This window comes from Eubalaena glacialis, chromosome 19 (assembly GCF_028564815.1).
Source record: "Eubalaena glacialis isolate mEubGla1 chromosome 19, mEubGla1.1.hap2.+ XY, whole genome shotgun sequence".
Classification (NCBI taxonomy): Eukaryota; Metazoa; Chordata; class Mammalia; order Artiodactyla; family Balaenidae; genus Eubalaena; species Eubalaena glacialis.
The window spans coordinates 55,903,765-55,928,125 of record NC_083734.1 but is presented as its reverse complement, the minus strand read 5'-3'; the positions used below and the strand labels follow the sequence as shown (position 1 = coordinate 55,928,125).

The 24,361-nt window shown below is 53.2% G+C and overlaps 3 protein-coding genes across 5 annotated transcripts in view; 1 reads left to right on the top strand and 2 right to left on the bottom strand.

Annotated features, from left to right (window-relative positions):
- The window catches only part of RNF157 (ring finger protein 157), a 79,497-nt gene extending 76,743 nt beyond the window's left edge, over nt 1–2,754 (bottom strand). For both annotated transcript variants that reach the window (XM_061174812.1, XM_061174813.1), the window contains exon 1: nt 2,479–2,754. In XM_061174812.1, the coding sequence (XP_061030795.1) occupies nt 2,479–2,566 (88 nt within the window). In that variant the 5' untranslated portion in view covers nt 2,567–2,754. The remainder of the gene's footprint in view (nt 1–2,478) is intronic.
- A 14,602-nt stretch (nt 2,755–17,356) lies between these two features.
- On the top strand, nt 17,357–22,246 carry UBALD2 (UBA like domain containing 2). Of its 2 annotated transcripts, none has more exons than XM_061175200.1 (3): nt 17,357–17,769; nt 18,157–18,219; nt 21,867–22,246. In XM_061175200.1, the coding sequence occupies exons 1-3, from the start codon at nt 17,650–17,652 to the stop codon at nt 22,185–22,187; spliced, it is 504 nt and encodes a 167-aa protein (XP_061031183.1). In that variant the 5' UTR covers nt 17,357–17,649; the 3' UTR covers nt 22,188–22,246. The 2 variants fall into 2 exon arrangements, with proteins under 2 accessions (XP_061031183.1, XP_061031184.1); XM_061175201.1 differs by having other exon boundaries at nt 17,361–17,769; nt 21,870–22,246.
- Nucleotides 22,247–22,861: 615 nt separating this feature from the next.
- Nucleotides 22,862–24,243, bottom strand: LOC133080876 (uncharacterized). The gene is made up of 5 exons (XM_061176955.1): nt 24,090–24,243; nt 23,882–23,994; nt 23,576–23,733; nt 23,063–23,205; nt 22,862–22,926 (listed from the first exon to the last, which is right to left on the bottom strand). Exons 1-5 carry the CDS (start codon nt 24,241–24,243, stop codon nt 22,862–22,864), a joined length of 633 nt encoding a protein of 210 aa, XP_061032938.1.
- Nucleotides 24,244–24,361: the final 118 nt, after the last annotated feature.

Below are 24,361 nucleotides of genomic sequence, written 5' to 3'. Positions count from 1 at the left end.
ACCGGTGAAATGAATGGGTCTGGGGCCAAATTCTCTGCAAGGTTCCTTTGGGTCTAAAATACTATAATCCACAGACTTCCTTGGTGGTCCAGTGGCTAAGACTCTACACTCCCAGTGCAGGGGGCCTGGGTTCGATCCCTGGTCAGGGAACTAGATCCCACATGCCCCAACTAAGAGTTTGCATGCCGCAACTAAAGATCCCACACACGGCAACAAAGATCCCGCACACGGCAAGTAAGAGCTGGCACAGCCAAATAAATAAATAAATAAATAAATTTTTAAAAATAAAATACTATAATCCAATAAAGAGTCAGGTAAATCTAAAGATCAGATGAAGGATAGGAGATGTCTCTAGACTACAGCATATTTTCATGTACACCAAGATTTGCTGACTGGGACATGAATGTTCTGATTCCTATTTTCTGTGTTTTAGCTTCAACATACATAATTTGGTCCACTTGCTACAAAGATTTCTCTCATGCAAAAGCTCTGATTAAAAATGAGTTACCAGAGACCTCCCTGGTGGCGCAGTGGTTAAGAATCCACCTGCCAGTGCAGGGGACACAGGTTCGAGCCCTGGTCCGGGAAGATCTCACATGCCGTGGAGCAACTAAGCCCGTGCACCACAACCACTGAGCCTGGGCTCTAGAGCCCGAGAGCCACAACTACTGAGCCTGTGGGCCACAACTACTGAAGCCCGCGTGCCTAGAGCCTGTGCTCCACAACAAGAGAAGCCACTGCAACGAGAAGCCCGCGCACTGCAACAAAGAGTAGCCCCCGCTCACCTCAACTAGAGAAAGCCCGCGCGCAGCAACAAAGACCCAACACAGCCAAAAATAAATAAATTAATTCATTCATTTATTTATTAAAAAAAAAAAAGGGTTACCATTAGGAAAACTTTTAAAAGATTGATAGAGTGGAGAGGATGATTTAAGACTGTAGGTATGGAGGGTGTTGGTTAAGAAAAGTTTTAGTTTGGTCCATTATCCTTTGATTATCATCATCCAAGATTCATACTTGTATTAATATCCTTTGAGGACTAGCTTTCCAGTGATTTACCTTTGCTTATTCCCGTAAGTGAAGGAGGGGTGAATACTCTTCTGAGGCAGCAAATTCTACTGCAAACTCCAAGCCAGCAAAACCTGCTCCATATTCTGAGCAATAAGAGCTAAGTGATTTCAGAAAAGAAAAATCCACAATACTTGTGCATATTTTTGTCTACTAAAAAGCAAAATGCATGCTTCCTTTAGCACTGGTTTCATACAGTCATAATCAGCTAGAGCTTTATTAAAACACTAATGATGCACGGCTTTATCTTAGACTGTCCTAAAGCAGCTCTTAAGCATATTCATCTCTGCAAGGATTCACTCTTTGGCACAAATCAGTGAGCAACACAGCTCTGGCAGACACTCTGCAGGGTGCAGGTTCATTGTCTGGTCCCTACTTCCGGCTGGCACAAACTGGACAGACTGCTGAGAAACCAGCTCATCTCATTACTATGTCTTTATTCTCCTGCTGCAATTCTGACATCTCTCCAAGATCACGAAAATCCTCATCAGGTCCTAAGCCAAAGAGAAGATGATAGCCATGGGTCCCCAGAAGTCTTGAGAAAAGCAAGGAAAAATAAAGAGCAGAGAGTTAGGTCATGCGCCAGCAGTTCAGAATTGGCTGCTGCTCAATCCACTAGTCATCCTCTCTTGTGCTGTCAAAATTCTCCTCCACTTCCAATAATTATGCTACAAACCAGAGGCTGGAGACATTTATCTTTTTAATGATTCTGAAATCAAACATAATACTTCTCTACGTTTTAAATACCTGTGCCCTGTCCCAGAGCTACCCTCATTCCAAAAACCAGGCTTGCCACTACTCTGGCAAAGCGGCAACCCGAGTGCCTCTGATACTAGATTCCCTAACATTTCTGTTAAACACCTTCTTTCTTCTGACAGCCTCTTAAAAAGCACCAGTACAGCCAACGCATTTTCGGCCTCCATCCTCCAGCAGGCGACGGGAGCTTTCCCCTGAGAAACCTAATTCAAACCTGTGTCTGTCCCTCCCTCTCCGGAGGCCACCAGGGCCAGCAGCTGGCACAGGCGCCTGCTTCGAATGCCAAGCCCGCCTGACCTAACCCTCAGCTCCCGAGGGGAACAGGCCACCGGGCGGGAAGGAAGGGACGCAGCGCTGCGGCCAGCGGGGACCCGGCCTGCGCCGCGGACACCCCGCCCCTCGGGAGCCGCAGTGCCCCGAGCGCACGTCTCTGTCACAGGACCGACTGCGTGGGGGCCGCTCCCGTCCCCCGGCGGCAGGGCTGTCCACTCCGGCGACCCGGCCAAGGGCCCTAAAGCACCCCTCCAGACCTCCTCCAACACCTCCCACCCTCCGAGATCGCTCTGCAGCGACGTCGGCCTCTGCGTCCCCGGGACGCCCGGAGCCCTCGCGCGGGAGCACCGCGACCTCCTCCCGGCCCCGGGGCGTGCTCACCGGACTTGGGTGGGTAGCGGTACACGGAGTTGGACGGGATGTCCACCTCCTCCACGCCCGCGTGCTGCCGGCTGGTCAGGGCCCCCATGGCCGCTGCGCCCGCGCCGCCCTCGGCGCCTCACCGCGGCCGCTCGCCCCGCGCCCGATGCGGGGGTCGGCTGCCCGCCGCGGACGGCTCCGCCTCGGTGCTGCGGCTCTGGCGGCGGGGAGCCCCCGGCGCGCCGCGCACCATCCTCCGCCGGGCCCCGCGGCGGCGCCTGTGCCGAGGGGGGCTGCGGGCTGGGCCGGGGGCGCCGCCGCCGCCTCAGGCCTGGTGATGTCAGCGGCGGCTCGCGCGCGGGGACCGCGGCGGCCAAGGCCAATGGCGGGGCGGGGCGGGAGCGGCCGCGCCGCGCCAGCCAATGGGCAGCGGGACGCGGCGGAGCGGCGGCCGGGCTCGCGGGGCCGACCCGGGGCTCGCGGCCCTCCGCGGGCTGAAGGGGCCGAGGACGCGTCGCCCCGCGGAGCCCGTTGACCCCGTCAGGTGACCGCGCGGGAGCCGCCTCCTCGCCGCGCGCCTGGCCGAGGCCGGGAGTTCGGTCACCATTGTCCCCCAACATCCGAAAGGCGCACGCGGCTTCCCGGCCCGGAGGAAGCCTTCTCCAGCCCCACCCCTCAGCATCTGCCAAAGCCAATGGTCAGAAACCCCGCAGAGGGGCGCCCCCAGTCCCCCAGACGGGGCAGTTCGGGTGGGTTTCCGCCCCCAGAGCAGGGGCTCCCAGGGGGCGGGCAGATTGGTGAGTGCTGGGGACCCGCTAGGACGAGGTCGCCATCCCTGTCACTTAGCTCCTTTCAAAGCGCAGAAAGCTATACATGTTCTCTGTTTATGGGTCCCTTGGGCAGCTCATGTGGCCCTGAAGTTAGGGGACCATCAAGCCAAAGTAAGATCAAGACATTCAACCCCGGACTGCACCTTTTGGAAGCTTTGGAAAGGCGTGCGAGCAAGGAGAGTCAACGCAGTGGGACGCGAGTGGGCCAGGCAGAGCAGGGGCTCCTCTGGGTGAGAGCACACACCCAACAACAGTGGGACGCTTGGACAGGCAGAAGACGTCACTCCAGAGCTTAATTACAGACATTCGTGTTTTAAACCTTTTATTTTGTGTGTGTGTGGGTCTGGTGTTTTTTCCTGAGAGGGTGGACTGATGAGCAAGAACTTCAACTGCTAGAACATGATTTCAAGAGGGTCTCTACACACAGTACAGTTTGGGGCCTCGAGTTCCCTGGATTAGGTTTGCAAAGCCATTCCGTAGAGTCTCTTTCCTGATTGTCTTTTGTACTTTTCATCGCCCTCTTTTCAGCTTCAGACCTGGTGAGAAAGGTACTGACGCCCAATTGCCTTGGTTTTCTCCAAGGTCCCCAGGACGGCAGGAACACATCCCTGTCATTTTTTTGGACTGATGCTGAGGAGGGCCTGAGCAACAGGGCAAGTCCCTGGCCCAGACGAGCGGATGATGGGCAGCCTCTCCCAAGTACCAGGTCTCCCTGTAGGAGTTCAGAGCCTTCCCCCTGAGCCCTCGACCCTCATCACTAGAAGGCTTTTGGACATACCTTTGGAAGGGACCTCCTGGATACTCCTTTCACCACACATAGACCCACCTTGTAACTACTGGGTAAAGGGAAAATACAAGTCATCTAGAACCGCCTCAAAGCAGAAGGCCTTCAGCACATCGCAGAGTAAAATGTCTTATAATCTTAGACTCTGTTCAGAAGCCTTTGTCCTTCCTGCCCTCAGCATTTGGTAAAGGGGGCACCATCCCCTTAATGGGTTTACCCACGTCTTCAGGTTTCTTTGTCCCAGCCAGAGCCAGGCAGGATGTGGCTCAATCAGGCAGCTCCACCCCGTTGCTTGCAAGGATCTGTTCTTGTCCCATCTCAGCCTGCTCTGAGCTTGGAAAACGGGTTCGTTCCCCATCTTGGATAACACTCCCCAAGCGTATCAGTTGGTTTCTCCTCCCACAAATGAGTCATGAATCCAGTGCTCGGAATAGTAAAACACAAGGCCTAGCACAGTAACATTAGTGGGCATTTATTAAACACTCTCCATGTGCCAGGCCCTGTTTTAAACACCTTTACACATAGTAAAGCATCCATCCCTTACAGCGACCCTATGAAGTACGTGCTATTTAACATCCCATTTCACAGTTGGAAAAACCGAGGCAGAGAAAGAGCACTGGACTTTGAGTTGGACAAATGAAGACCCTAAGCAGTTGTGTAACTTTGGACTAAGCCCTTCATAGCAAGCCTTAGTTTCCTTGTCTGTGAAATAGCCCAATCCTCACTGGCTGTTGCAAAGAAGCCATTAGTGAATCAAGACTCAGTCTAAAAAAAAAAAGACGCGATAATGATAACGGGCTGCCTAGGGTCATGAGACAGAAGAGAAAAGGAGGGAAAATTCTAGCTCAAAGAGACTTTCTGTGAATTGAATTAGAGTCCCACCGTCTACAACCTACAACGGAATCACATAATGTTACAGTTTTGGAAAAGAAAACCTCTACCGGTGCTCAGGGCGCAGGCGAGATAAGCAAACCCTTGGAAGAGCCGCCACTGCATTCCTCCCAGGTCCTTCCTTGGTGCCTCTTGACTTCCTTGCCAGAGATCGGGGCCAAGGAGACGCCCTGAGGGAGAAGATGGAACAGACAAGAGGAAAAATCCAGAAATGACTCCCATCAAGAGAGCCATAAAAATACTTTTAACTTGAACAAATGGTCTGGGGAGGGGTGGTGCAGAGTGCATAAGGAAATTACATGCAAATACCATGCATCCTTTGGGTAAATAGCCTCAAGGCATCCTATCCATTTCCAAGCTGTGGATGCAGCCCTCGGGAGAATCCCAGCGGACAGCCCGGCGGCGTTTAAAGGTCTCAGGGGTTTCCTCTAAGCATCCGAGGAAGGCAGGGAGGTAAAAGCCACGTATTTTATCAGGTCTTCACCCTTCTTCTCAACCTTGGGTCGAAGGGAGAAAGGAGAAGGCTGTGGGGAGGGGAACAGAGGGATGAGTAATTTCTAGGTCAGCTTGTCCCCTTGAGCTTTTCATTTTGTTCATTTTGGCTGTCCTGGTTTCAGCTCAGATGTGCATTTTCCACCTTCGTAACACATCCACTCCTTTCGAAGATTTGCACAGATTCCTGTATCAGGAGAGAGAGAGAGCCTGTAGGTGAAGAGCTGATGGGCGCTGCCCTGTACGTAGCACAGCGCTCCTAAGGCAGCAGAGCAGGGGATACCTTGGGGACCTGAAGGAGATAAGACAGGCCCCTTCTTGGCTGTTTGCTTGGCCCTTCTGCCTGGGCTAGGGGGACCGGAAGGTTAGAGCCCTGGCTGTTCTGAGTATCCAAAAGATGGGCCCAATCACAACACACAGCCCCTGATCTCTCTTCTCAGTCCTTGGCCCGTGGCTTAAGTGGATTAAAGCTAAAATCACAAGCAGAGAATTTCACATCCTGCTTCGGATCAGTGTGCTAGGCTGACGCTGACAGAGGGGGCTGATCCTAAATGTTTTGAGACCCAGCAAATGGTTCCTCTGACAACCTAAGGCTCTCTGTTGAGGAAAATAACCTTGCCCATTAGGCAATCAGCAATCGGCCTTTCACATTTTGCTTCTTGCCAAGTGTGAATTCTTCATTGTTAATTTCCTGCTCAGCTGTGTGCCTCTAACAAAGGAGAACTGTTCAGACTACAGTTGGGCTTGTAGCTTCTTAATCTACTTTTCAAGTGAAGATTGAAATGAAAGACAATGTTTACACTGCCCGGTGTGGCTTGGGTGGGGAGAGTGAGGTACCTGGGGTGGGACCTTGAAGTTGGCACTCACTGTTAGTGTCATACAGATGCCTCACCCTGGCTCCAGCCCTGCTGCCCAGGCATCTGGCATTTGGAGAAATGAAAGACCTGGGACATTAATCCCATTCAAGGACTCCTTTAAAGAAATTAGGAGAGTTCGTTCTATTTTGCTTTACTTTAGTCCCAGATTGTTTCTTTCTTTTTTTTTTTTTAATATTTATTTACTTATTTATTCATTTGAACTCTTAGTTGCAGCATGCATGTGGGATCTAGTTCCCTGACCAGGGAGCGAACCCGGGTCCCCTGCATTGGGAGCACAGAGTCTTAACCACTGCGCCACCAGGAAAGTCCCTCCCAGATTGTTTCTGTCAAACACTAGAGCCCGTAAGCTCGTTTCTGTACATTCGCTTCTGCCTTCACTTCCCTGCCCTTCTGCTTTTGAGCTCAGCCCCATCTGGGGCTGCACATGCTGTGTGATAAAATCAGCGTGAAAGAAGGCGCCACTAACATTTCAGCCCAGTTTGGATCCGCTGCCCCCTCTGCTCTTCCTGGGGAAACACTCAGGCAGGCAAAAAGCCCAGCATCTGTCTCCTGCTACCCAGAGAAACCAGAATGTGGAAGAGGCAGCGTGGTGACAGCCTCCACACCTCTATGCTCAACTGCGGTTACTTAGAAAATCAAAGGGAGAAACTGAGAACAAATTCTCTTCCTTCTCCCAGGGTTTCTTGACAACACGAGTCCTGGCTGGAGCATCAGATCTGAAAGAAGCCGGAAGACCCTCTAGTCCAGGCCCCCTCACCCGACCGATGAGGCAGCTACAGCCTGGGGAGGGGAAGGGACTTGCTCAAGGCCAGGCCAGTGGCAGCCTGGCTCAGAACCCAGGGATCCCAGGCTTCGTGCACTGGGCCTCGCTGTGGGAAACCCGTATTGCTGGTTTGGTTTCTTTTTTTGCAAGGTAGGTTGACTTCTAGAGCCGGTATAAGAGAACAAATCAACTCAAGGAATAAGTTCAGAAATCCAACACAAACACATGTTTGCCTGTTGTGATACCAGTGCCCACACACGATAAACCGCCCTGCCATGGAAGTTATCCAATCCTGAGCTCAAGCTGGCATAAGGAAGCCAGGGAACTTCTCTCGGAGTCTCCCTACACACTCCCTCTACTCCCCTGAAATTGGAGCTGAGGTCAGATCAGTCATCCATCTCCTCCCAGGCACGGGAACCAAAGGGCAGATGAGAAAAGGGGGTGAGACCCACCACCGAGGGTTAGATCAGATTCTTAGCAAGCGGGTTAAAAGTGTCACATACACACTCATAGTGCGTCCCTGCTAAAGTCTGAGCATTGGCCAATTCCATGACTTCGTTTACAAAGACACATTTATTCCTGAGCTAATTGCTTGCTCATTTAGGTGACACCTACTCTCTTCATCAGGGACACTTCAAAGATCGTGTGTTGAGCCTGTCAGAGTAATAAACGGAGATACCACTTACCGTTGTGGTTCTGCTGGAAGCCTCAGATCTCTTTTATGTACCATGAGGTGTATATTTATTATATTGCTTCGTCGTGTACGGTTACCTTTTATAGTCCAAGATGCTATCTGTGTATGAAAAGAGGCCTAGCAATTTCATTAGCTTCCTCTCTGGTTTTCCTGCATCTTGGCCCTCTCTCCTCTCATACATTCTAAAAATCACTCTTTGCTTAACTTTCCTGATACACACCTGTCATCATGTTACTGCCCGTATACCTTTAGTGGCTCCCTATTACCCTACACAAGACAGATATTTTATCCCCGAGCCCTTTTCTCCCTCTGTGTCCCAATAAACCCCCCTCGTACCCTGAAAACAGCTGTCATTCCGGCTCATGTGTTCGCTCATTAAAAACCTGGCTTGTGCCACACCTGTGTGTTGAAGTCAATCCCACTTAGCTGAAATCTGACCTTTTCCATGAAGCCGCCTCTGAGAACCGTGGCCCACAGTTGGCTCTTCTTTTCTCAGAAGTCTTATCGTGTGAATAATTTTCTGTATACCTCACTCGATATGTACTTATATGCAGGATGTCCCCAGCTTCCAAAGGCAAAAGGCATATCAGGCTCTGGAGCCAATCAGAACAAGGTCCAAAGCTCAGTTCTTATATTACTGTCTGTGCGTCTTGGGAAATTTCCTCATTTTCTCTGAGCCTCAGTTTCCTCCTCTATAGATGAACACGAGAACAGCAAAGAGCTGTCTGAACATTCAGCTGGACAAGCTATGTAAAGCCCTGGCACAGTTCCAGGCACACAGCAGGGGCTCAATAAATGCTAACATTTTTTTTAATTAAAAAAATCGTTAGTACCTATAAGAGAAAAGAATCTGAAAAAGAATAGATATATATAACTGAATCACTGTGCTGTACACCTGGAACTAACACAACATTGTAAATCAACTAAACTTCAATAATAAAAATATCGTTATGAAGCAATTGGATTCCAGAAGATCATTGTTTTTTATTTATTTATTTTTGGCTGCATTGGGTCTTTGTTGCTGCACGCGGGCTTTCTCAAGTTGTGGCAAGCAGGAGCTACTCTTCGTTGCAGTGTGCGGGTTTCTCATTGTGGTGGCTTCTCTTGTTGCGGAACACGGGCTCTAGGCGCGCGGGCTTCAGTAGTTGTGGCATGTGGGCTCAGTAGTTGTGGCTCGCGGGCTCTAGAGCGCAGGCTCAGTAGTTGTGGCTCACGGGCTTAGTTGCTCCGCGGCATGTGGGATCTTCCCAAACCAGGGCTCGAACCCGTGTCCCCTGCATTGGCAGGCGGATTCCTAACCACTGCGCCACCAGGGAAGCCCCCAAAAGATAACTTTTTAAAGTCAGGGGTCCAGGATTTCTGAGCCAGGATGTGCATTCAAGACCCTGCCTTTGGGAATTCCCTGGCGGTCCAGTGGTTAAGACTCCACACTTCCACTGCAGGGGGCCCAGTTTCAATCCCTAGTCAAGGAATTAAGATCCCGCAAACCACGCGGCCAAAACATAAAAAAAAAACCCGTGCCTTCATGGTGCAGATGATAGAATTACAGTAGAGGGAGGCAGAGCCCAGGGCTTGGATCCCCTGAGACACCCCCTTTCTGTGCCATTGGAACCCAAACTTCCAGGAACACATCTCCCCCATCACACCTGTGGGCTCCCGAATGGCCAGATAAAAAGCCAGCCTGCACCCCTTCCTTCTTCCCAACACATGGCAGCCCCAGTGTCTGCACTGGAAGCGAATGTCACCCTCAAAGTCCCTCTAAGATAGGCCATCTGTGGACTGGGCTGTGTATCTGTGAGCCACAGATTAGCCATTGTTAACTTTTCATTTATGTGTCATCTGCTAACTAGAGAGAAAGCCCATTGGGTTGGGGCCTGCTCTCCAGAGCTGATTGTTCGGAATTTTGCCAGCCAAGTTGTTAAACGGCCAGTAGCTTGAAACTGGCCATAATGGGACTATTTAAACCACAGAAAGCATCAAATGCTGCCAATCAGGGCTTCCCCCACTCCCCAGAGCCAGTTTGCCAGCACACCCCTGGCCTTAGGTTTCTTCAAATCCCCCAGAAGGACTGGCCACATCGTTTCCCATATGGGTAAGAGTCATTAGATAAATGACTAGTTAAATACTTACAAAGAATAATCGATTTTGAACAATGACTCCGTCCAAGCACTTTTGAACGCATTAGCTCATTTAATCTTCAAAACAACCCTAAGAGGTAAGTAGGATTATTGTTCCCATTTCCCAGATGAGGAAACTGAAGCTCACTCCACCAGGCGCAGGGAGCAGGAACCTGCCTGAGGTTCACCTGAGCCTAAAGCCCCAGGTCTTCCCCACAGATGGCCTGTCCTGCCAGCCTCCGTGGGGAAAACCTGTCCCTGTGCCAGGCCTGCTGGTCACTGAGCCAGCAGAGTAGTTCTCTCTGTAGCGGCACCAGTGAAAAAGGGCAACGCATGGGGACTTCTCTCCACCTCACCTTCACCTTGTCTCTCTAAGTTTAATCTGCCTTCCTTATCCCACTTCCTTCTACCTCATCTCCGCATCTGAATTAGGACCATTTTTCAACAAGGCCTTTGACCCCTGTCTCCTCTTGTCTATGGAAGTCTTTCTTGGCCTTAAACTTCTCTCCTATAGACACTTTGGTGAACCCTGTGCTTTGTAACTGCCTTCAGGTCTGGACAGACATCCTGTGTCCTTGCACAATCCCATCTGATGACTGGGCTCCGTACAAACGCCAGGCAGTAGGACAGCTCTGGTCTGGCAGCTCCCCAAGGGCAGGTCACGGGATTTTCTCTGCCTGCTCTCAGGGTCCAGGGCGTGATGGGCATGGATTTTGTTGGTGACAAGGCGCGTTCTGGTGGTTTCCCAATTCTGTTGTGTACAACCCAGTGCTCTCATTCTCAGTAGAGACTTCCTTCCTCTTTATGTGGAACACTGCCCTGTGTTTATTAACAGCACCCTGCTTGCTCCAAAGAGTGGTGTGGGCTCTTGGGGTCAGGAAATAGCGCACATCCATCATCCGACCCGAGGTGCCCTGTGTTCCTGACAGGAGGGCACCTGTCACTGCCAAACTTGCAAAAAAAAACCGACCAGGGGCTTTATTTTAAACAAATGCTTCTCCTCCAGGACTTGCCTTCCGTTTTTTTTCCCCCAATGTACCCTGGCTTCCTGTGTTTCTGAAAATTTCCAAAACCTCAAGCAGCATCTCATTGGAAACTCCAGACCTCTCCAGTATTTCTCTCCGTTCTGCTGAGTCCTGGTCCATTTATATTCCCTCTATGACTCTGGGATTTAGAGATAAGCAAGTGAAAATAGGTTCATCCTCATTGCCCAACAGCCTGGTACCTGTGGAAGAGCCTCATGCAGGTCGTTTAGACACTGCTAATGTTCACCAGTCCCTGGATCTCTACTTCTGGGTGTGTGGAAGATCGACTTTGCTTTTCCTTGGAAGTCAGGAGAGGCTATGTGATTCTTCTGGACAATGAACCGTGAGCAGAGGTGTATTACTTCTGGGCTAAAGCGTTCACTTGCCGACACTCAGCCCTCCAAGCCTCTCATTGCCAAGTTCTAGCCGGTGCACAGGAACAGATAGGAAACGTTTTAGGCTTTGTGGTTCATACTGCAACTACTCAGCTCTGCTGTAGCACGAAAGCACTCATAGATGATACATAAACAAATAAATAGAGCTGTGTTCCAATAAAACTTTATTTACAAAAACAGGAGGCAGCCCGAGAGCTGTAGTTTGCCAATTCGGAGCTACAAGACAGTGGAAGCTCCTACAGGCTGGATCATTATATCACTGCCCAGAGGGCAGTTTTTCTTGAGAGTCACCGAACTTCAGCGAACTTTGCATGGGTGAGAAGTAAGACTGTAGGATTATAGTTACCTCAGCATAGCTTAGCCTTACCTGACCAATTTACGGAGTCTCTGCACCAACTTGAGGAAGCATGTACCATTTTTTGTGGACAAAGGAAGTGATACTCAGCCCCCTCCTCCCCTGCTGCCCAGGGCAGGTCCACTCCAACCCTTGCCTCTCCAAGCTTAGTGTCTCCCCCACCCCGCTTCCCAACAGAAGCCCCGATGGGTCTTGCTATAAACTTGCTTTCAAGGTAACTCTGTGCTTTAGTTTGCATTGTTTCCACTTCCAAAAATTCCCTTCCGTCTCCTTTCTATCTACCCAAATCCTTCCCAACTCAGATCTCCCTCCTCCAAGGAGCCTTCTTGGACAATCTCCTATGATTGATCCTATGATCAGAGTCACTGTCTGAGGTCATGAAAATGAGAAAAAGAGAAAAAGAAAGCCAGCCCTTGTTGCGAGTGATCCATATTGCTCAGGGGGCTTCGATGAGCTCACCCAGCAGAGTTGGAGGAGAGAGGGACTGGGCCCGGGGAAAGGTGAGTCACTTAATCACTGGGATCAAGGTCTCAGACCCACAATCGCCTTTGTCTGGAGATACCTACACATAGGATTAAATAACCAAGAAAAGCAAGGGAGGGGCTTCCCTGGTGGTGCAGTGGTTGAGAATCTGCCTGCCAATGCAGGGGACATGGGTTCGAGCCCTGGTCCGGGAAGATCCCACATGCTGCAGAGCAACTAAGCCCATGCGCCACAACTACTGAGACTGAGCTCTAGAGCCCGCGAGCCACAACTACTAAGCCTGTGTGCCACAACTACTGAAGCCCGCGCGCCTAGAGCCTGAGCTCCACAACGAGAGAAGCCACCGCAATGAGAAGTCCGCGCACCGCAACAAAGAGTAGCCCCCACTCGCCGCAACTAGGGAAAGCCCGCGTGCAGCAATGAAGACCCAGTGCAGCCAAAAATAAATAAATAAATAAATTTATAAAAAAGAAAAAGTGAGGGAGGGAATGCTTAATGCAGATTTGAGGATTATGTGTCTGGGGAGGAAAGGAATATGCACTTGGGGAGAGTCATGCAAGGGTTTTCAAAGGTACTAGTCTTGGACTTCAGTTCTATGCTGGGTATGTGGGTGATTGTTTATTATTCTTCAAACTGTGCATAGGTTATACACAAACTTGGTGTATGATATAGTTCTCAAAAAAAAAAAAAAGAAAAGGTGTGTCAGGTTGGAAGGCTGTCTCAAACTTTGAAGTCAGTGGCTGCCACAGCAACTGGCCTCCTGTGTTTTGGACTCATGGATGGGGCTAGAGAGGCCCAGTTCCAGGTTGATCAATTCCTGTCCCATAGAGAGAAAGTGGCAGGTGCCTGAGTCCAAGCAGACAATTGAGGCCCCCAGAGAAGGAAGACCCTCCTAAGAAGGCTGTCTCCTGTCCTCCCTTCCTGTCCCCCTTGGCAAAGACCCACCTCTGACGTCCCTTCGAAAGTGTTGCCGGAGACTTACCTACCATAAGACACACCTGGCAACGGGAGGTGGGGCTGCCTTATCACGGGGCTGGCAGGTACAGGACAGAGGGCACAGGCCGCCAGTGCTCCTTCTGGGAACTGCCATTAACTGTGCTGGGATTGGTATGGCCTTTGTCCTTTGTGGACATGTGACATTTGGTGAAAACGTAATCTGGTATAAAGCAGTATAAACTCATCACCTGAGGACTGGCTTTGACCTTCCCACTACTTCCAATGATACAGACAAGCTTTTGTGTCTTTTCAGTACCACTGAGAGAGAAGATAAGGTGCATTCCAGGGGGTGGACAGGGCTAGAAAGTAGATTGTGATATTTAAGAGCACCAGCTCTGGGAGCAAACACAGGTACCTGCGTTCAGATCTCAGCTCCACCCTGAGCTAGCTGAGTGACTTGGGGCAAGTCAACCTCTCTGACCCTGCTTTTCTTTGTTAGTTGGGGATATGCACAGTCCCCACCTCCCTGGGTTGTTGTATTAAACAAGGTAATCCAAATAAAGAATGGCGCAGAGCTGGGTTCAGAGTACATTCTCAACAGACATAATGTTTTTTCATTGAGACAAAATCTCAACGATCACGGAGGAGGACTGGGATTTACCTGGAGTAGAAGTACTTCTGCACTAAGCCCCCATCTTCTTTAAGGAAAAAGACTAGGAAAAAAACGAATGCTTCAAAAATGGCAAAGTTTACCTTGCCCATCGTATAGTAGAAATAGCATAAACTTGCTCTGGCAAGTAGTTGTAAAAAAAAAATAGGTTGTGTTAAACAAACAAGGGCTGGCAATAGCATTCGAAGTCCACGAAAGGAGAAGGGAGCCATCCCACCTCCAGGAGTGCCTGGGTCCAGCCTAACCCAGCTGCCCCACAGACCTTGGTGCTGCTTGTCTGCATTTGGTCTCTTTACCTGGCACTTCATCCTCTCCCATTCTCCCTCTCCTTCTCTCAACATCTTTCTGCTTCTCCTGGCCACCTCGTCCTTTTGTCTTGGCATCTTGAAGCAACAGCAGGGAAACAAGAAATAAGAATTTGAAGAGGGAGAAAAGGAGGGAGGGAAGGAAGGGATGGAAGAAAATGAGAGATCTAATCCCATTGCTACCATAAATCAAGCAGGGGCTGTGTGACTTTGAGTAGGTTCCTCACCCTCTCTGAGCCTCAAGACTATTAGAAGTTTCAAATCAGAGAAGGTGTGCAGAGGTGTACAAAGTTTCACGGGGAGCCTGCATGTGGTGGGCCTTGGGTACCAAGAGTCCCCAAGTTCCCTCTCTGTTTTTTGTTTTTGTTTTAATTTTTTGCCTGTGCCGCAAAGCATGTGGTATCTCAGTTCCCCGACCGGGGGTCGAACCCACGCCCCCTGCTTTGGAAGCACGGAGTCCTAACCACTGGACCGCCAGGGAAGTCCCTCCCTCTCTCAGTTTTGTTGGATCTGTTTGGGTTGGGGAGTAAGAGGTAGAAAGGAAGAAAAAAGGAATAGGAATGGAATGCACTGCAGAGATGGAGGTTGGGAATGTCAGTTCTCCACCCCTCCCCCATGACTGCCCAAGACAGCTGGTGACTCCTTTTCCCCATCTGGGGCTCACTACTTTTCAAGCGTCTGCTGTGCAAGTCCCAGTGCCCTTGATAGCTCTTGTTTGTGACCCCACTGAGGTGACACTGCAGCATTAAGGAAGGTAGTATGGTGTAATGGTTAACCACAAGGTTCTGGAACTACACTGGGCCAATGCTTCACTCCAGCACTTATTACTGTGACCTTGGGTAAGCTCCTCCCCTCTTCTGTGCCATAACTGCCTTGCTTGTGAAATGGAATTCTGGATTGTTGTGAGGATTGAAATGAGTTAACAGACAGTAAACTCTTCAAAAGGTGCCTGGCTCACACAAAGTGCTTGGTAAATGGCAGCTGTTTGTGATGGTCCAGCTACTTATTGTTGCCTGTCTCTGCACCAACTCAATGACTTGCATTCACAACATCCTTGTTATCCGGGCCCGGAGGAAATGCTGGCTGAGGTTGTTTCTCTTAGTTGTAACATGGCCTGTTCTGTAGCCTAGATCATTGATGTAACAAGGATTTTGTTCCTTCCAAGGCTACTACTGTGTTTTATTCGTTATTAAGGGGCATGTTTTTATTGTTCTGTGTTACCTGATGCACACTGTCCTCTCAGATTAAAATAATAATACCTTCAGTGAATAATACCTTACACTTGGGGAGCTGCTTTCATCCCAGCAGCTCAAAGTCCTCTACAAACACGACCTCATTCATTCTCCCTGTGCTCCCAGGACGGGGGCACTCCTGTTTCCCAGCCCGAGAAGGGGAAGCCCTATCCTCATACATCGCTAAAGAGATTCTCAGAAGCCAAAGTACTGATTAAGCATTTCCACTACTCACGGCCACAAATCAGAGGCAGAACTCTGTTGCTCTCTCTGCCCAGGGTGACTTTATGCTCCCAGCAGATAACCAGAATGGCTTGGGGGCTTTGTCTTCCATGCCTCTGCCAGGTGCCTACAGCTGTGCCCTGCAAATGGTAAACTAAAGAAAGCTTTGGAATAAACCACACTGATATCCAAGAAAAAAAATAGGTTTGGCAATTTTGGTGTTTTCAGGACCTTTGCCTTCCTTGAGAACTTCTTAAATAAGACCTAAGGGCTCCTGCAGCCTGAAATGCCTCTGCCCAGTTAGATCTTACTACTCATGGCCCTGGCATGCTTGACAACTGTATGTACTTGTGAAAACTGGAGCCCCACAGTGACAGTACTTCCTTGTTCTGGGCTGCTCGTGGGCCAGGCCCCTTGGCAATGGCAGCTGCTGGATACTCTCTTTTGTTTTCACCTTGCAGTTACTGGAAGGGAAGGGCTGCAAGCTGTACTTGACTCTCTAGTCACACTCCAGGTCTTAGCCCGTGAGCACTTGGGGGTGGCCAAGTGCAATTACGGGAAGAGAAATGGGTCTTTTGGCCGCGGCAAAAAGCTGACTCCTGCCCATTCAAAACAAACAACAAACAAACAAACAAAAAGACTAACTAAATGGGACAAACTCATTATAGTGCCCGAGGCTGTTTTTCATCAGAACATAAACACTGGGTGTAACTTTTTCCTTATTTATATTCTGTTTTTTTACATGGTTAAGTTTTCTTAGATGGAGAGTTAAATCCACTTTAGGCAAAGTCAAAATAGAACCATGGCTTGCTTTCTTCTTAGCCTCTCGTTCTGAAGACTCTTAACTAATTATTATGTACTCTTTGACTGGTATTTCAGATCCGGAACTTACTAAGTTTTTTAGAAACAGAAATTCTAACAGTGAATTCCTAGCAATGTTTACCTTCCTAAACTCTCTGGCCTTTCTTCAGTCTGCTTAAACTCCTAGTTCTTTCCCCACCCGCACAAATCCCAAGCACAAACCTTGAAGGTTAAATCCTAATCCAGAAGATGGAAGCTCAGTGCATATAAATAAACTTTGTTTTTAAATGTCAAGGGTTGAGAGCCGGTACCTGTATAGAAACAAATTAAAGTTTCAGTTAGGCCAATTAATTTAAGGAAAAACAGTTTTTTAGCTTGGAATATTAGTGTCCGAGAAAGTCTCGTTTCCCCCTTGCAATTGTATTTATAGTGTACATTAACAGTAGTTTTCGTCTTCAGAGAGCAAAGTTTTTGTCCTAAAAACGTAGGGAAAGACTGTTGGGCTCTTGGGGTGGGTAGTGGCTGGAAGGAGGCATGAAGGGGGTACGTTACATTTCAATAAAAAGCTAAAAAAAAAACGTAGAGCAGCTTGAAAGTTTTAAAAAAAATAAACAATTTTGAGAGTTGAGCAGCTGCAAAGGCTCTGTCTGTTTTCTATTTTGATCATTCTGTTTCTCGAGATGACCACATCTTTCAGAGGAAGTGAGTCAAAGCCACTCTGTCTTGCTTTTCCAGCTGAGCATGTTCAGTTTCAATGAAGTAATGAATGAACTTGGCTGCACCACCCCCAAGCCTACAACAGCAAACAGAGGGGCCTCGGCCAATCAGCAGGCACTCAAGGTTTTCAAGTTGAGTTCAAACAGGTCCAAGGGAGACCAATCAGCGCGCGCGGCTCCGCCCCAGACGCCGGGTCGTGGCCAATCATGAGCCAGGACGAGCCAAAACACAGCGTCCGGCCAATGCCGGGGAGCTCCACGGAGCCGACGTCCGCCAATGGGCGCGGCCAGGCAGAAAGAGAAACAGTGCGGGCCCGCAGGCCGCAGGATTCGAATCGAACGTCTGCCAGGGAGCCGGGCGCCGGCCGAGCGGCGCGGGCCAATCAGCGGCGGCGGCTCGCGGCCCCCGAACGTTGGGACACACGGCCCCGCCCCGCACTGTTGTTTGTGGTGTCGGCCGGCCGCGCGAGCCGGACCACAACACTCGCCCGGCGGGTGGCGGGGCGGGCGAGGGTCCGGAGGCCGCGGGCGGCGGCGAGCGCGAGCCGAGGGCAGCCGGCCTCCCGCGGCCGCCGAGCCCGGGAGGGGGCGCCGGCCGGAGCCATGTCGGTGAACATGGATGAGTTGCGGCACCAGGTCATGATCAACCAGTTCGTGCTGGCCGCAGGCTGCGCGGCCGACCAGGCGAAGCAGCTGCTGCAGGCGGCCCACTGGCAGTTCGAGGTGCGTGCGGGCCGAGCTAGCGAGTGCTCCCGGCCGGCCCCGCTCCCCGGCCGCCGGCACTGGGGCAGGGGCGCAGGCCGGGGCGCCCGGCCGCGCGCCACGGAGGGGGGTGGGGGGAGGGAAGCTCTATTTATATCGCCCCGTCAGGCGCTCAGCGACTTCATGGTCTCGCGTGGGGCGCAGGGCCCTGCCGCCCTGTACCTCCGCGCGCGGCCCGGGGACGCCCCCTCGAGCGACGCGGGCCGGCCGGCCGAGAGGTCGGGCCCGGCGGCCCGAGCGCGGCGCCGCGGACACTGCGGATGAGCCCGGCCGGTGGGGCAGGGCCGGCCGGTGGGCTTCCTGCCCCGTCTCCGTTAACCGCCGCCCTGCCGCTATGTTTGTCCGCAGACCGCCCTGAGCACGTTTTTCCAAGAAACCAACATTCCCAACAGTCACCACCACCACCAGATGGTAAGTGTGGCCGGGCTCCGGCGGGAGGGCCGGCGGGCTGGAGGGCCGGCTTCGCCGCGGCCGCAGCCCACCCGGCCGGCCGAGGGCGAGGGCCGGGGGCCGCTGTCAGGCGCCTACGGTGACAGCCATGTTGCCGGGGAGCGCCGAGCCGCGATGTAAACAAAGAGCCAAAATGTCTTCCAGGAAAGAGCGGCTCCCAGGGCCGGCTGGCTCGCCCAACTTTGCGGTCAGGCTTCCTGGGCTGCTGTAGCTCGACCTGAGGCCTTGTGCTCGGCGCTCCCCCTGGGCCAGGGGCTAGGAGGGCGGCGAGGGTGGCCGGCGGAGTAGCCGGCTGGCAGGGAGTGGGGAGGTGGGCTCGGACGACAACTGGACGTCGGGGGAACCCGGGCCGAGTGAAGGGCCCCGAGGGGGCTGAGACATGGAATGTCTGTCTGTATGGAGCCCCCCTCTTGCTGTTGGAGTGGCAGCCCCCCATCCAGACAACCCAGCTCTGCAGAGAACAGGAAGGGGATAAATCCACCCTGGACTGAGAGCTGGGCTCTACCCGGAGAGTTATGTCCACTCTTTCCTGTTCATGGAGAAAGACCTACCCTGAGCGTGGAAGACGTACAGATTTTTGACAAGATAAGCCAAGAATGCGTTTAATCTCAGTAGGTGAAGATACGTAAAACACAGGAAACAGAAGTGGTTCAGGCCTGGATTTGCTTTCTTCTCTTTTCCAAGCTGGCCCCAGGCCTGGGCCTTTGCCCTCCTGCCCTGCTTTCCACAGGCATAGGACATCCCTTTCACTTTAGAGGATTGAATGCCTTCTCTACCTCTCTAGTTACCTATTAGCCCTGCTGGTGGGGGGAGGGCCCCAAGATAGGGATTGTAAAACATGATTCCCCAGGAGATCTGTTATGGCTTCTGGAGTACATTTTTGGCATCTTGGTGTCCTTGCCCGTGGCTCCCTTCTCAGAGCCGCTGCCTTGCCTGGAGAAGCTGCAAATGGTTCCTCTGCTGTGTCTTGTCTTTGGCGCTCTGTATTCATCTAGTTGCAAAGGACAAGTAGAGAGGGGTCTGTTTTGACCCTTTTAGCCAGCTTTTCTCTTGGAATAGCCCATGCTGTTTGTATAAATCAAAAAACAAAACTGCATCGGAATATGATGAGAATTATGCTGGCTGCAGGGCCGTGGCAGTTGAGGCTGGGCTCTTGGTAAACCCAAGAGGGGTTCATCTCCAGGGCACCCTCCCCTGTACCGGACCATGGGAAGCTCCGGTGTGAGCCTGGAGCTTGCCTCCATCTTGCCTCCGTCTCCTCCCAAAGGGGCCTTGAGGTTTGCTCCACCAACTGTGGTCGTTTCAAAAGGCCCAGGCTTCCAGCACAGCCACTCTGTGCTGCCCTGAACAGAGGCACTCGCCCCAGAGAGCTGGGACTGCTGATGGTCCTTTTAGGTTCTGTTGCTCCTTCCCTGCACATCCTGAGGGACTGTAATCTTTTTGAAGCTTCCCTCAAGGGCTGTGGCTGGTTTTCTAACAGACATTATGATCAGTGTATCCATGAGTGCTCCTAACCAAGCACCGCAGAGAATGCCATCCCTGCCCTCAAGGAGTTGGTAATTTTTTTTAGAGATAATAAATCGAAGGAAAATGTTAGATAAAAATACCAGAAGTGACCCAGACCAAGAGTTACTGATAAATGGTTGTCCCATAGATGACTGTACATACACAGTCGGAGGCATCTTCCTAGATCAGGGAGGGCTCCTGGGTTAGATTGGGAAGGGCCGGGAAGAGGGGAAAGACACTGTGGATGCGAAGCAGTAGGACATTAGCAGGGTGCAGTGGATGCTGGGTATGCTTGAGAGCTGGGAAGCTCCATCCGTAGCTGTTAGAAGCAGAGCTGGAGGGACTTTTACAGGACCTGGTTCAAACCCGTGGTTTTATAGAAGTAGAGAGAAACTCCAGAGAGGTTAAGGGACTTGCCCGAGCTCACACAGGCAGGTGGGCACAGGCCTGCTCCTGATCCAGGCCGCCGTCGCTGTCGGGGGCGGGGGGCAGGGCGGCTGCTGAGGAGACAGGCTCCACTGGCTCGGGGAACTGGGGAAGTCGGTCACGATGCTGTGATGCAATTGGCCTGTCCCCCCCACCCCCCATTCATTGTTTCCTGCTGCCGAGAAGTCAGCCCTGGGGGGGGGGGGGGCGGCGGGGAAGAGTGAAGGGAGGAGGGAAATGGTCTGGGTGGGGCCAGGCCTGCCCCGGGTCCTGTGGCCTCCCTGGAGAGGACGCTGGTTGGAGCGCCCCAGCTGCTGATGTGGAGCCGGCCCAGTTAATCAGAGGGGGTTTGCCCCCCTCCCGTGGGCCTGTCCTCCTCCTGGGCTGGGGTTTAATTGCAGAGCTGTGGAAGCTCCCGGGAAAGAGCCCTGGGAGCAAGGTGAGGAGCCCTAGAATCTTGCTCCCTGAGCCCTGTGCCTGGGGGAGGGGCCGGTGTTGCTAAAATTAGGAGAAATTCAAAGAAGGGCTCCCGTGGCTTCCTGGGAAAGGGAGAAGCTGCTGCGGGGTCAAAACTGGCTTTGGGCAGGCCTTGTTCTCTGCCGCCTCTTCCCTGCACCCTGGTGAAGTCCTCGGGGGGTGGCACCCCCATGCCCCCCACGCCACAGGGCTGGGAGGCCTGCGGTCCCAGCTGTTTGCAGGGAGGCTGCCAGTTACCGCCCACCAGCCCACCCCTGCCCTTCCTGGCTGGGGTCCCTGTTCAGGGTAGTGGCAGAAGACAGCAGACGCTGGGATGTTGGCAGCTGCCCTCACAAAGCGGGCTGAGAGGGGCTGAGCGGACCGAGACACTGGCAGCATCTGGCCAAGGGCAGCCTGCCGGGAGACGCCGGTTTTTGTCCTCGGGGAGCCCAGGCATGAAGTTGCACTTGACTCTTAAAGTGCAGAGTGGGGCTGGGTAGAGGTTAAGAGCTTGGGCCTGCAGACCTGGGAGCCCCGGGATTCCGGCTTCTCAACTTGTACCCTGCAGCGGTGTGTTTTTGGTCCAGTGACTTGAGCTCTGGGCCTCAGTTTCCTCATCTGTAACCGAGAGGATAATCAGAATGACCTAGCACCCTCGTGAGAAGTGAGAGAACGCAGGCTGAGGCCCCGAGGCCCGCTGGCTGGTGCTGTGGATGTGGAACGGACCCAAGCACCAAGCAAGTGCAGCCTCCCCGGGGTTGGCATAGGAGGGAGATCCTGGATCTGGCCGCCTTCCCTTGGCTAACAACCTCGGAACGTCCGAGGGCGGATTATTGAGGAGCCAGCTGGTTTCTCACCCAGGGTGAGGCGCTCAGCAGCGGTGTCCTGGGCTGCCTCCCTTGTCCTGGCTTTAATCTGACACCCTAGCTTCTGCCGGAATTAACCATCTACTTCTGACACTCAGAGCGTCATTCCCAAGCATCAGGAAACACTCTTTGGTTTTGACAAAAATTGTAGGTGTCCGCCCCCGGTTTTCTGTTTTTATTGGCGCAGGGTGCAAGGGGTGCTTTTGTCCTGCTGAAACCGCTTATGGACTGAAAAACGGGGAGGAAGGAGGGCCTGGTGTGGGTGAGCCCCGTGGGAAGGCTCTGTAGGCCCGCGGACAGTGGCCTGGGATCGGGGCTGCAGGCAGCCCTCGCAACCCCAGTGTTCTCTCCCAGCAGATGTGCACCCCGAGCAACACGCCTGCCACACCGCCCAACTTCCCCGACGCGCTGGCCATGTTCTCCAAGCTTCGCGCCTCCGAGGGCCTGCAGAACAGCAACAGCCCCATGACCGCAGTGGCCTGCTCCCCCCCAGCAAGCTTCAGCCCCTTCTGGGCCTCGTCCCCGCCCAGCCACCAGGCCGCCTGGATCCCACCCTCCTCCCCCACGGCCCACAGCTTCCACCATCTCCACCACCCGCAGCCCACGTGGCCGCCCGGAGCACAGCAGGGGGGCACCCAGCAGAAAGCCGTGGCTGCGATGGATGGCCAGAGATGAGACTGGATGCCGCCGGGCGCTGGGCTGGAGCTGGGGGGCAGTCCGGGGTCGTGGGGACACAGGAGGGCCGGGGCGGGGTGGGGAGCTGGGGCGGGCGGGGTTTCCTGAAGATCGCACTGGAAGATTTTATAAGAGAATTTTTGTGGGTGGAGGGGACAGTAAACTTCCTGAGCCACTTGGGTCCTTCAGGAGTTTTCTCTTCAGGCAAGTTTTTTTTCTCTTTTTAATATATAACTATAATATATATATGAATATATAAAAGTAACTAATGTATGTGAGAATGGGGCTGGCTGACGGGGTGTTGGGTCAGCGGGGAAGGGCCAGAGAAGCCTCCCCTTGGGCAGCACCCCGTCCTCCACCCCGGTCCCGGGCGCAGGTGCTTGGAAGCCAGGTGGCGTGATCCTGCAGTCACGAGGTGTCTGCCGGCTGCCTCCTCTCAAAGGTCACACCTTCTGGAATCAGGAGAAGGACCACCACCTCTCCACTCCACGTGATGGCGGCAGGAGGGGCTCCCAGGGGTGCCGGGTGGCTGAAGGTGTGGGCCCTCTTCACCGTCGTGAGGCTCTCCCCAGCCCCAGTCAGCGGCTCTCCGGCTCTTGTCGCCTCTCCCGGTGTCACCCGTGTCTCCATCTAGGTGTGCAGGGCCTGTGCGGGACTTTAAGAGCCAACTGGGGTCAGAGGCCCAGGCTCTGCCAGTGGGCTTGACCCTGTAGCCGCCCTGCCTCTTCCACTGTGCAGCCTGGCCGTGGACAGAGTGGAGAGCTTGCCTTTGGATTTAGTTCCCAAATCAATCATCTCACCAGGGTGAAATTTTAATTTAAAACTTAAAAGAGACTTTTCTAACTTGCCTGGTTTGCAGTGCCTTTCTTTTTTACCTTGGTGTGGAGAGCGTGCTCCTTGGGCAGAGGGGTGGTGAGGCGCTCGGCTGTGCTGCAGTTGGGCGACCAGCTCCATTGCCATGTGGCGGGTCTGGATGCTCTGACAAGGGGCATCCCGGCCAGGGGGCCGATGTGACAGGCTGGATCCGGTTGGGCGTGGGGAGGAGAGGAAGGACGGGTCCTGGCTTGGTTACGGTAACCCTCTCCCCTTGGCTCTTGCCCCCGTGCAGCCCGCCGCAGGCTAGGCCTCAGCCCCGGAGCCCCTGTCTGCCTGCAGTGGAGGAGCTGCCTCCCCGCCTGGGGGCCCAATGGCAGCCCCACGCTTCTGCCTGCTCCCCCAGGCACTTCCCGCTGAGCGTGTCTCTGCTGTCCCTGCCCTCAGCCTCCTTTGGGGTAACCTGTCCCCATGTGCATGTTGTGTGGCCCTGTACCAAAGGTCAACCGAGGCTATCAGGGAGCCACAGAGACTGGGTGGGTCCCCAAGAGGACTGGCTTCCTTTCCCTTCCCACCTTCGCTCGCCCTTCAGGCGCTGGAACGGAAGCAGCGGTGATGGCAGTTGGGCTCTTCTCAGACCCTCCAGCGCAGGTGGCCAGGTGCGTGAGGAGCTTGTCCGCCCGAATGGAGGAGTGGGTGGCTGGCCCCAGGGTTGGGATTCCTCCTGAGCCCCCTGCCCCCCCCCAAAATAAAACCCCTTTAACATGTGTGAGTGGGCTCATTCCCTCCCTCTCTCAGCAGCCTGGGCACTGCTGTGGATCAGGACTGCGGGGTCTGGAGGTTCAGGCCCAACGTGCAGTGACACTTGGGAAGGGCCCCACCTGGCAAGCCAGCCCGTGCTGCTCCTGGGCCTCGTGTGTCTTCACAAGGTCACCTGTGGGGCAGCCCCTGCAGGAGTGGAGCAGAACCGGGGACGCAGCTGCCCTTGGTCCCTCTGCATGTGATCATGTACTTTGAAGCTGGGTTTGTCGTTTCAGTTTTGTTTTCTGCTTGGAAACCTGTGAGACTCCTCCCACCCGCACCCCTCACTCTGCCCTCCCGTGCTTTCCCAGGCTGGAAGGGGAAGGCCCCTCGTGGGCACGTGGGCGGTCAGTGCTGGGCGGCCTGGGTGAGGGTAGGCAGGCGGGCCCAGGTGCGGGGAGGCAGGGGTGGCCTGGTCTGCTTGGGGAATGTCACTCCTCATCCTTCCGGGGGCATCGGGGAGGCCTGGCTGCCGCTCCTCCCTGCCAAGCTGGTGAGTCTGGATTCTAGGCCAGGGACACCGAGCCAGTGACCTGACATTTCTCAGGCAGGAGCAGAGG

Coding starts and splice junctions, on each gene's coding strand:
- UBALD2 (XM_061175200.1), top strand. CDS start 17,650: ATGTCGGTGAACATGGATGAGTTGCGGCACCAGGTCATGATCAACCAG. Junction 17,770..18,156: donor CGGCCCACTGGCAGTTCGAG/GTGCGTGCGGGC, acceptor GTTTGTCCGCAG/ACCGCCCTGAGCACGTTTTT. Junction 18,220..21,866: donor GTCACCACCACCACCAGATG/GTAAGTGTGGCC, acceptor GTTCTCTCCCAG/CAGATGTGCACCCCGAGCAA.
- LOC133080876 (XM_061176955.1), bottom strand. CDS start 24,243: ATGAGGAGTGACATTCCCCAAGCAGACCAGGCCACCCCTGCCTCCCCG. Junction 23,995..24,089: donor GGAAAGCACGGGAGGGCAGA/GTGAGGGGTGCG, acceptor GATCACATGCAG/AGGGACCAAGGGCAGCTGCG. Junction 23,206..23,575: donor CGCCTGAAGGGCGAGCGAAG/GTGGGAAGGGAA, acceptor AACCGGATCCAG/CCTGTCACATCGGCCCCCTG.